The sequence below is a fragment of the Silurus meridionalis genome, chromosome 20 (assembly GCF_014805685.1).
Source record: "Silurus meridionalis isolate SWU-2019-XX chromosome 20, ASM1480568v1, whole genome shotgun sequence".
In the NCBI taxonomy this organism is placed as follows: Eukaryota; Metazoa; Chordata; class Actinopteri; order Siluriformes; family Siluridae; genus Silurus; species Silurus meridionalis.
The window spans coordinates 13,731,071-13,743,446 of NC_060903.1; the positions used below are offsets into that span (position 1 = coordinate 13,731,071).

At 33.8% G+C, this 12,376-nt stretch overlaps 1 protein-coding gene across 1 annotated transcript; it reads right to left on the reverse strand.

Moving 5' to 3' along the window:
- Positions 1-2,168: 2,168 nt before the first annotated feature.
- Positions 2,169-10,169, reverse strand: get1 (guided entry of tail-anchored proteins factor 1). The gene is made up of 5 exons (XM_046876802.1): positions 9,881-10,169; positions 7,224-7,389; positions 6,434-6,501; positions 5,548-5,662; positions 2,169-4,061 (listed from the first exon to the last, which is right to left on the reverse strand). The coding sequence occupies exons 1-5, from the start codon at positions 9,971-9,973 to the stop codon at positions 3,988-3,990; spliced, it is 516 nt and encodes a 171-aa protein (XP_046732758.1). The 5' UTR covers positions 9,974-10,169; the 3' UTR covers positions 2,169-3,987.
- Positions 10,170-12,376: the final 2,207 nt, after the last annotated feature.

Here is a 12,376-nt window from a genome sequence, read left to right on the forward strand (position 1 = left end):
GCAAACCAAATACTGAAACAAACAAAAGTACATGAATAAATAAAGGTTACTTTTGCATTGTTATAAACAAATTGCATATTATACAGTGGCTGTCAAAATGAGGGGGGACACCTAGTCTTTTATGGTTATTAAGACACATGAATTATTTTGTTTACATGTAATTATGAACAAAAGTAAATATTATTTTGACCAACAAATGTATAGATGTGCAGATTTTGGCACAAAAATGTGATAAACAGTTCAAAAACAATAATTTTCTATGAAAAAGCTTACCTCAGCATGAATAACAGCTTCTTGTCATCTGGACAGTTCTTTCTCCAACATTCAGCTGATATACTTGTAAAACTTTTCAGAGATGTTCATCGATAGTTGAATTTTTCTTTTTGACCTTGAGTTCATACAAGAGCAGCCCAAAAGGATTTAGGTGTGATGACTAGGCAGGCCATTGCATAATAGAGAACACTTAAACCAACTGTTTGCTCTGTAAATAACACTAGCAGAACTTGGACATACAGTATACTTCAGATCATTGTCGTGATGTATGGTGAAGTTGGTTTACACTAGCTGCACTGAGGATGGAATTGCATAGCGCTAAAGTATAGAAGAATGGTAGCTATGTTGGTTAAGTATCTCTTATGATTTAACCTACATGTATCTAATAGGCTCTCCATAAATAGAAACTTGGAGTGTGAGTTACATTTACTTGAAAACCCACAGTTATTGTCTAGGGTGACATTTTGATGCTGTGAAATTTATTAGTGAGTGAATAACCCTAGTTTGTTGCATATAAACATAAGGAATATGCATGAGTTTCATAAGGAACAGGCCTGTGACAAGCTAAAACTAAGAATACAGTATATGAATTGTAGGACAATTATAAGGCTTCACATTGAAATTAGGCAATGTGCTACAGTAAGTTAAGCATTAAGCAATAATAAAGAACAATTTTGTGCAATTCTATGGCACAAATATGGTTTTTAATACCTTAAAGCAAAAAATAAATAATAATGTTTTATTTACTAATGCAGACGTATTAAGAAAATAGCTAAAAAATAAACTCCTTTATGCAGTTCTACTGAAAATAATTCAGATAAGATGTTACTTAGACAAATATATTTTTATTTTGAACAACAGATTCACTCCAACTGACACAAAGGTTAAATGTTGGTTTTAGACAAAGTACCATCTCGTGGATATTTTGTAGTAAAACAGGTTAAATACAGTGGAATTTTCTTGTACACCAATAACTACGTGGCCATTTCCAACTTTACTGTCATTGCCAAGTTTGCTGACGACACTGTTACATAAACTGTATATTCTTTTTCCGCTTGAGAGAGCAAAAGTTCATTTATTGCATACTGATGCTTGATGAACAGCAGGATCATGGACTGGTTTTAGTTTGAGTTTGGAAACATGTTTATTGTATTTATTCCCCAGATTATACCACAGTAACTTCAGCTGTTTCACATGTTTATAGTACGACACAATTTAATGTTATCTTTTTTACAGTAACAACTCATAAACACTTGTATAGCAGAAGCTTCATATAATTAAGGTCTAAGAAAAAAAAAGTAAAAAAAAAAATTTAAAAAAGTAACGTAAAATAATAATTAGATAGCATAATTAGATGCCTGTCATTTGTAGTTAATGGAGTCCTGGGTTTCAGGGCTTTGTAACAACTGGTAAATTTTTCTTCACATTTAACAGACAGTTTCTCTGTAAAATTTGCTGTGTCAGGGGGTTTGGTATTGACTTCAAGAGAGAAAAAGCAATACTGGTGAGGAAACAATTGTTCATAGATAAAAAGCTCATATAAAAAGAATGGAACATTAAATGTAACTAAAACATATACAAGAACATATCCTGTAAATATTAATGATTAATTTAAGTTTCCTGATTTTAGCTTTCACTCATTTACTGTCAGCAAACAAGGCCACCAAAACCCCATTCAAGAACAGAAAGCACTGCATATTTCAAGGAACCATCCTGAACCTCCACATCGGGAAACATGCTTATGGAAGTCAGAATCATCTTCTTTTTGTTTTTTTTTATTAAAATTAAATAAATTGAGTAGATGTTATACTGCTAGTAGAAGGCTATCGCTTAGCCTGTTTAATCAATACACAGTATTCTTAGCAAATTGTAATGCAAATAAAGTAAAAATGCGGTTGATCAGATTGCATTTATTTACTCAAACCGAACATCACAAAGAATAAATGAGTGTAACATCGTCAATATGGACATCCAAAAAGTCAAATGAGTTCAAACATCTAACCAGGGTGCTATGCTTTTTTTCACAGTGGACCAATGCTACCCTTTTCAAATAACTAAAATATAGAACACTGTTTGTATGGATCTTGTTACAAATCTTTTTTTCCCCCAAAAAAGATATATTAGGGAGATTTCCTCAAATTGAAGTTTGCACTTTTATTTAAATTAATTAAAAATAAAATCAACAATTACAACCAAAATGTAATAAACATAAAGCAGATTCCCTTTCAACCAGCAGGGCTGAGGAATACAACCTGGATACCTTCTTGTGCATGTAGGCCATATGTGATGTAGCATTTAATACTAATGCAATTTGAATTCAGCGAATAGATATCCATTCAGGAGCAATGAGTGCCACAAATTTCGGAAGTCCAGGCAATTAACTGGTGTGCAGCTTGAGCCAATTTGTCATCTCAGAATCAGACATGAGTGTGATATTATCTCCAGTTAACTTCACTAGGATTACTGACTGCAGCTCCTTAAATATGTAGTAATCAGTGAGATTAATCCCAGCGCAACCCAGTCGGAAGTGTCTCCTCATCTCCAGCTGTTTCTGACAATGGGGTGATTTTGGAAAAGTTAGTCAAATGACCCAGCATATAAGTATACATATGCACCCAGGAGAGAGAGAAAATTTGGGAGAACATAGCTGAACCTCATGCTGCACAAAATTCTGAAATCACAAATGCTCTTGGCCCCAAAATGGCCAGTAAGTCTTTGGTTTCCACTGCTGCTCTCGCTGGTGGTCTGACCAGCTTCTTTGAATTGCCAATCTGATCGGGCTCTCAGATTACAGTGCAGGTTGAAGACTATGTCCCAGCAATCCAATTGGTGTCTTGCTGAGGCACATTAAATGATCACAAAAGCTTTCTAAAAAGAAAAGAAAGCATTATTTTAGGAAGCCTATTAAGTCCTCCCCTTAGGAACATGTGCAGGATTTTGAACATCCATGTGCAGGATTTTGAACTGTGTGTCTGAAATCTGAAATAAAATTAGCAGGCCTTGGTAATATTCTTCCCTTGCACACACTGGGGGCCAATTTTTTTTTAAACTGACCTTGTAGATAAAATTTTCTGTTTTGCGCCATTCAGGAACAGTCCTTATTTAATGTCTCCTCCTCATGGATATCATGCATGAATGTCAACTGCTACCCAGGCTACCTTTCCATGCACACAAGAAGATTTCCAATATAGCATTCCCCATCCTTGGCTGCAATCTAGTGTTGCTAGAACCCTAGATATCTAAGTCACTAGTATTTCCATTATCCAGTACTATTTGTTTTACTATGCATTCAGGAATGATAATTTCGTTAGCTGTAAACTATTGAGTAAATGTATTAATGGCAATCTATATACAAGTGCAATAAAGAGGGACAGCTATATTCACATCCGAGATCAACTATAACCCCTTCACAATTCACAGCACTGATGGTTTATGTGTAAATGAGGCGCAAAATCAATTTATAATTCTATAATTCTACGTTCGAAAAGACTAATCTACAACAAAAAGCAACCTTGTTTGCAATACAACCGAAAGCGTTTTTCCGGTCAGCCTTGAATTTTACATTGGAAAATTTGCTTGCCAAATGTCTTTAAACAAACTGCATAGTTTGGCTTAAAGGAATTCATAGCTCCCATAGTAACACCTTGTGTAAACCCTTTTTTGAGATCTTTTTAAGAATTTTTATTGTTGTAGAGAGCCACCTTAAAACAGGAATTAGCTAAAAGCATGAATACCAATGGCTACCACTTTGTTGCAGACCACCAACCAGCATGTTATTCCAACACCACCTGGAATCAGACAGGAAATGTGTTAGGTTCTTCCCTGAACTAGCAATGACTTAAACGCAGAGTTTAGAAAAAAATAATTCTACATGCATAACAAAATATGCACTGTACACAATATTTACAATACGCATATGTTTGAGCACCCATAAGCAAGCGCATAGTTTCTACTTTTCTTTAAAAATAGGAATCACTTTAATTTATTTTTAAATACTTTATTAGACAAAAAAGTACAGTAATCTTGTTTTATTCTTAAACGGACGCCACCCCAAAAATACAATTTTATGTATACAGTACTGTACTGTATTAACAATTTACTTCATTTTATAATTAATTATTATAATTTTTATTAAGAAATTTCATTATTTCAACATTAAATTCTATTAAAACTATTCCCTATACGTTTTTTGGTCTATCGTGCTATCCGTAGAGACCGGGAATATAAGCCAAACTAATTAGTTATGTCACAAATGAAATTCCAAGATAAACCGAGGGCGCGAGATTTGAACCGCAGTAAAACGGGAGATTACTGTATTCGCGGCAGGGACAAATGTTTAGATTCCTTACTAAATCAGTATATATTGTAGGCAGCTAGCGTATTTGAGACCTATTTACTTCTCAAATCAAATAAAATGTTTATTTAGTATCGATATCGAGGTATTACACATTCTGGTATTGTATCGAGCAGCACCTAGTATTTACATTGAGAGAAATAATTATAACAATTATTTTAAAAAGTTCTAATGAAGCAATTCACATGAAATGTTGGGTAGACATTTGGCTCCAGAAAGTCTTGGTGGGAGCAGGTACAGTTGTCACAGAGTAAAACAGTAGGCAAAATCACAAATAATAATGTAATCGACAGCAACAGACTCTGTGTACAATCACCCCAGAATTATTGAAGAAAATGTATGCACGAAGCCTTCTGGGGTGAGCATGCATTGTCTTTGTGCTACTATTCTAATCTTCTGACTCTCTGAACAAAACTATTGCGAGGAGCTCCTGTGCGAGGCTGCTGGATATCGGATTGATGTTCCTTCGACTGGAAGGCCCAGACAAGAAGATTTACAAATTGACAAATTCATCATTTACCAGTGCCATTGTGGTGCAGCGAAACTCTTTTGTTGCAAAGGTCTTGGAAAAGCATGTTGCCTCTACCCATCATCAGATCATTGTATATTCAGAGGTGGATAAAGCCATTGTGTAACCTATTAACATGCACCAACCCAACTGATACTAATTTGTACAGGAAAAAGGTTACTATACAGTGGAAATCGTTAGTAAAAATAGATTTCCTGTCATTTTTAAATATAACTTTTTTTTATTTGTTAATATTATGATTTATTGTCTGTGTAGATTTCTTGAGCTAATGCTAATGTGTGGTCAAAAATTCATGTGATTCGCAACAGTGGAAATTTGATTTATTACATAATGTTGAATACTTATTTTCCTCACTGTATAGATATTTTGTATCTAATCCATCTGTCCTTACCTGCAACTCCAGATGGAAAAGCTACAAGTCTTTCCAGTGGTGAAATCCACTTGCTGGGAACCACAGTAACTGGATCTGCGTAATACTTCCAGATAAGTGAGATCATGAGCACCGCCTGCAATCACACAGCAAGATTTGCAGCAGCATTAACCGGGTTTCTGCAGGTGTCACAAAGTCAAGTTAAAGATTTTTTAAAGACCTTTTTAAGACCATTAAGACTGTAAGACCTACATCACAAAATCACAAACAGAAGTACATAGTTAGCAACTGGCCTAAAATAAAATCCGTTGTACAAGCCAAGAGAGATGAGACAGAAAGCTAATTAGCTGTTGCATATTGGTCTAATTTGCAGTTGTACATTTGGACTAGAAAATGAAAGAAATACACCACTACGGAAACTAAAAAACAAAAACATTCTAGTGCTGAGGAAACATTTCGATGAGCATTAGAGGTGTTAGCATTATTTAAGAGCTAGAACAGTGAATTTACTTTTTTTTTTTTATATATATTTTAGACTTTTTAAGGCCCTGTGGAAACTCTGATTAAAGCAAGTCAAAGCAACCCTGCAAATACATTTACTACAACAACATGAAGACCAACCATAAAGGGATCTTTAAAAAAATTATATTCCAGATTTTAGACAAGTATCGAAGTTGTATCTTTTTTGAACAGTGTAAAATCCTCTACTTATTTTTTTTTTATACAGCATTAAATATGTTTTTGTTGGAATAGTGAAAAACTGTAGGCTAATTTACACATATGCATTTAAAGTTTTTGGTCTTTTTCCTTGACAGGGCAAAACTGCATCTCTTTTGTTTTTAATTCAATAAGTGCCTGATTTTAAAATGTCTAAGCAATAAATGAGGAACAAAACATGACAACTTACTTGAATGATGTAGAAAATGATGTTGACAATCCATTTCATTTTAGCCTGCCGGGCTGTTCTTGATTTGACTGTATGACAAAAAGGAATAGGTGGATTTTGTTCTCCCTCAGTAATAAAAACCTTCATTTAAAAACTGCATGTTGTGTTCACTTGTGTTATCTTTTACTAATATTTAAATTAGTTTGATGATCTGAAATATTAAAGTGTGACAAGCATGCAAAAAAAAGAGAGATCAGGAAGGGGGCCAACACTTTCACACCACTGTGTGTGTGTGTGTGTGTGTGTGTGTGTGTGTGTGTGTGTGTGTGTATTATAATATATTATATATATGTGTATGTATATATATATTATATATATGTGTATGTATATATATATATATATATATATATATATATATATATATATATATATATATATATATATATATATATATATATATATATATATATATATATATATAAAAACACACAAACATACATACATATATAAACATCTACATATTTCTTATTATTATGATTATTATTATTATTTTGTCTGCTTCCATTAGGGGTCGCCACAGTGTATCATCAGTCTCCATACCCCACTGTCATCTACATCTGCTTCTTTCAAACCAACTACCTGCATGTCTTCCTTCACCACATGCATAAACCTCTTTTTTGCCCTTCCTCTTTTCCTCCTTCCTGGCGGCTCCATCCTCAACATTCTCCTATAGATATACCCCGTGTCCCTCCTCTGCACACGTCATTTTTGTCTTCACCTACTTTTATTAGATCATGCCTTATTCTCTTACCATGGGTTTTCAGCTTGTCTGTCATCTTGTTTATTTTGCGCTCCAGTCGTGCGTACCTGGCGAATTCATCCATCATGCTTATAGACGAAAGCTCCAACCTCATGTTCTGGATTTCTGTTCGCATCTCCATTTCCTGCTCGGTATCTTTCTGCAGGACCTTTGACAGCTTCACATGCAAACATAAAAATAAAAAAATCGTGTCAGTTTATAAAACTATATAGTATTTTAATGTGTTCGCTGACTCACAATCAGTGTATTAGCAGGATTATTATTACTAATATATGTATATATAGGGCAGCAGCTCTCGATTATTTTAGCAATCGAGTATTCTACCAATTAATCCATCCATTAATCGAGTAGTCGGATAATAAGTGCTTTTTTTCATTAAAGAGCGATACTAAATATACAAGAAAAAATAAGACGGGTCTCTCAAAATGAACTAGTAATTTTTTTTCGTTTTATAAAAATTTGTGTTTTTATTGCTGAAAATGTAATTTGTAAAAAATAAACCCTTTTGGTGCATTTAATTGCCATATTACATCAAAATGCAAATACAAATAAATAAAAAAATATATAAAAATCTATTTCAAATTACTTTAAAAAAAAAAAGGAAAACAAACTGTACAGTGTTTTCTTTATATTTTAGTTTAAAATGATCCCAAACTTTTCGTTTTCTTTGGCCTGAATCTTTTCCTCGCCCCTCTCTCTGTTCTTCCATTTTTCATTCTGCAGCATTTTCTACATTCTGTCCCAGGGTTTCATTTAAAACGTGCGTACGCAAAAAAATGAGGCTGAAAACATGCGAATGACACTTTCCAAAAAGTCAAGCAGAAAAGTTTTGTTGTCATGAGTTAAACACAAGCTAATACTGAAAAAATTAGGGGAAAAAAATTAAAAATGGGAATTTCTCATGACTCCCCCATCAATCACTATTCGATCATAAGTGGCTGTGAGTTCATGCATTGTGTGAAAAGCCGGATAGCTCTTTCCATAAGCAGAAGTTTGAAAAGACGTTCCTACACGTTATCAATTTCTCTTGAAATTATGACAAAATAAATGTAAATATTTTACAAATAATCTATAAAAGGGTGGGCTCCCTTTTGAGTCTGGTTTCCTTTTAAGGCTTCTTCATGACTTCTCAGGGGGTTTTCCCCTTACTACCATCACTTATGGCTTGCTAATTGGCTACCTAATCTTCATCCAGAGGTGATTTGTAACAATGTATATTGTTAGAAGGTGCAAAGCAAATAAATAGAAGGAAAGTGAGTGGAATCCAGTAATTGTTCTACCATGGTCCGATTTTTGTAAAGACGACTGAAAGTGGCCAATATTGACTTTCATTCACCTGTTAACATCATATTTTTAGATACAGATTATACAGATTATTAGCCCATTATTACAAGGATATATATCTGCAGGGAGGAGATTCTCAACCTAGTTCTACATGGTAAATGGTAGAAAATACAACAGAAGTAAATCAGAGCAGAAAGAGGCTCATAGTAGTAGATGAGGTCTGATTGTTCAGCTGTCGGACTCTATCCTTGTTTTCAAACACAAGACTCCTTCATAGGACAGAGAGATATGTGTAAAACTAAACAAACGAACAAAAAAAACCCTGCCACTGATCTGGTTCATCTTCAAATTTAGAATGAAAGCCCATTCGCAAATCATGGACTCCTTAAACAAAAAGGTTCATCTATATCAATATCTGATAAATGCTGGTCATCTCCTGCACTCCCTAAATCACCTTCCAGCACAATAACCACCCAAAGCACTAATCCAAATACAAAAGGTATGGATTCAGAAGGACAATACGGATGTATAGAGACCCAGTCAGAGCCCAGATACCATGAAATGAATATTTTGTTGCAAATAAACAAAAGGAACATGTGTGGTTCCCAAAAAACATAAAAAAAAAAACCTAGATGTTCTCAAACTTTGATGAAAACTGTAAACAAAAAAAAAAAAAGAAAGAAAAGAAAACAACCATTAAATCATTACATAAAATGGAAAAATTCATACATTAAATCATAACCTTGGGCAAAACATTTTCGCACTAATGTGCAATTTGAGCTTTTTATGGAAGTAACATGGCAACAACAAATTAAACCATTCATGGGTTTTTATCAACTGCTTTTACAAAAAATAAACAAATTGGTGAACAATTGAAGTCACATTACATTCATTCATATCTTAATAACATTCATATTTGTTTTAAAAAAAAAAGCTTCCTAAGACATGAGTAGTGTTTCTTTTTATCTTGAAAAATCAAACAAACATTAAACACAAATGTATACAAGGTTTGCAATTCCAAATATTATTTTCTGCCTGCCCAAAGCCAGAACACTCATACAGTATTTTCAACAGCATACGTTATATTCACAAGCAAATGACATTTCTCAAAAGGGACATCAGATCAGATCTGTAATTCAAAACTGATCCAAATCTGAGTGATGGAGATTTGTCCAAGGTACCAAATTTAAAGCATCACTATAATCAGACCTTATAAATGACTTTATTATAAAGAATAAAAAAGGTGTGCAGGTGGTAATGCCTGATAATGCAGTGATGGAGACCCCCCCCGGACACAATCCCTTAAATTTGAGCAAATGACGTGTCTCTAAGGAAAGTGTATTGGTAATCACTTTGTTACTTACAACTGAGGAAATAGACGGTAATAAGGTTTTGACGAGATTACACACAAACACCGAGCACAGGACCAGCAGCCAGTTGTACCCAACGTCAGCCATGTTCTTTGTTTATGAAGCTTTGAGAGATCCGGCGGCAACTAGGACCTCGTGCGAAGGTCGGGCGACGCCAAACCGGAAGTGTGCGGTTTTTCTTCGGCTCTTCCTTCCAAGCTAAATGCGGCTCTTTTTTATATAACGTAATCAAATCATGTACATTCTTCCCAGCTCGAACAAGTAAAGGCTGTACAACTGAAGTACATTAATCACAGAGGTTATGTTATGTCATAATAATAAAAGATCATTAAATCCCGCCCCAAATGTCCCTGACGCTATTTTGACGCCATCTTGGGCAGGTCAATAGGGTCACTTCCTGGCACTTTTAGATTCATCAAATGATAATAAACCTAGGAGTCACTTTTTAAAGACGAAACCTTTGGAAACAAATAGGACTTTTTTGTATGTATTTAATGTACAAACCCAATCCGAAAAGTTTTGACTGTAAAATCTGAAACTGAAAATTTGTTGATAATACAACATCGAAGACATATCCAATGTTTAAACTGAGAAAAATTACCATTTAAAGAAAGAAATACGATATTTAAACAGAGCCATGATAACCACTGTGTAGCTTCCCCTTCTTCTTTGTCCTTCTTGCTTGATTTATGGGAGAGAAATGTTATCCCATTTGTGTCTGATACACGATTCAGTCCTGGGTCTTCTTTGTTGTACTTTTCATTTCATGATAAGCCAAATGTTTTCATGTGGTGAAAGATCTGGACTGTAGCCGGGCAGCACACAGACTCTTCTACTATGAAGCCATTCTGTTTTAATAGATGCAGTTTAGAATTGTGTTGCTGAAACATTCAAAGCCTTCCCTGAATGTTGCTCTAAAACCTGGATTTATGTTTCAGCAGTGATGGTGCCTTTCAAGCTGCCCATGCCATATAGGCACTAATGTACTTCCATACCATCAGAGATGCAGACCTTTGAACCGAGTACTGATAATAAGCCATATTATCCCTCTCCTCTTTAGTTTGGAGAATGCAGCATCCATGGTTTTTTTAAACCACAGGAAATCACTGCAATTCAAATTGAACAGGATTTAAAGACAAAGAATAGCAAAATTAAATGAATAAATAATTGCATAATAATAGGTGAATTGTAAATGTTAAATGTAAAACTTGCTGTTTCATATTGAAATGCTACATAAATACTACTTTTAAATGCTTAAGTAAGAAATAATCAAGAATATTTTACACGTTTGAAAAACAAAACAATTTAAAAAGAAATCACCCACTTGAAGTCACTCAAGATATATATATATATATATATATATATATATATATATATATATATATATATATATATATATATATATATAAATAATACATTTTTGTGTGATTGGTTATGGTCATTTTACATGATAAATTGATCATTTATAAAAACCCTATGAGGTGGCTGTGATTTTCTATTTGACCACTGGATGGCGTGCAGTGACTTTAATTCTTAAAAAATACATTGCATTTCTGCTGAAGACCTTCAAACCATTTATCATCATCAATCTGTTACATTTTACCTTTTAAATTTGACTTCCACACATCCATACACACAGCACGAGGGTGTTAGATTGCACTGTCATTAACACAAATAATACATTATACAATAAACTATTAAATTTTTTATGATGTATAATTTACAAAAACCTTCAGGACCTTCAAAAAACCTTAGAATGTTCTTCACTGAGTGTTTTTTACCCTGTATTTTACAGGTATATAATGCCTTTCCATGACTGGGTGAGCTACTTCCTGATAATTTTCTACAAATTTCAACTTTGGAGTGGTGAAATGCTAAAGAGCTCTGACCTTAACTCAACTTCACATCATTTGGATGAATTGGAATGCTGACTGCACCCCAGGCATCCTCACCCTACATCAGTACCTCATTGTACTGATGTCATTGTGGCTGAATGAATCCAAATCTCCACATCAACAACAAATAGGAACTTACTATGTAATCAGACGTTTAAGAAAAGCACATTAAATCTTATTTTTATTTGTCCACAAACCTAAACGGTACTGTATATATACAGTCTGTAAGAATACTGGATTTTGATTGGCTGGAAGATGTGTCAATATAATCACTGTTCTAATTAACAAGTAACATTACCTTATGTTCAGCCATATTTGCATCCATAGACTAATAAAAGTGGTTTTGCATGGCTACATTGATTAAGCTAACACAATGTAACAAAACAGTTGCATATTGTATGTAACTTTTCAAATAAATGATATTTACGGTTTCATTACCATTTATAGACAGAGAGCAGTCGTTTTGTTTTTACACTCAGTGACATAATATCACTAATACAATATTAAATAAATTCATTTTCATAAATGCTATATATTGTTTGTGCTGTATGGGATTAACCCTGAGAAAGATCATAAAATGTTTTTTTTTGTCATG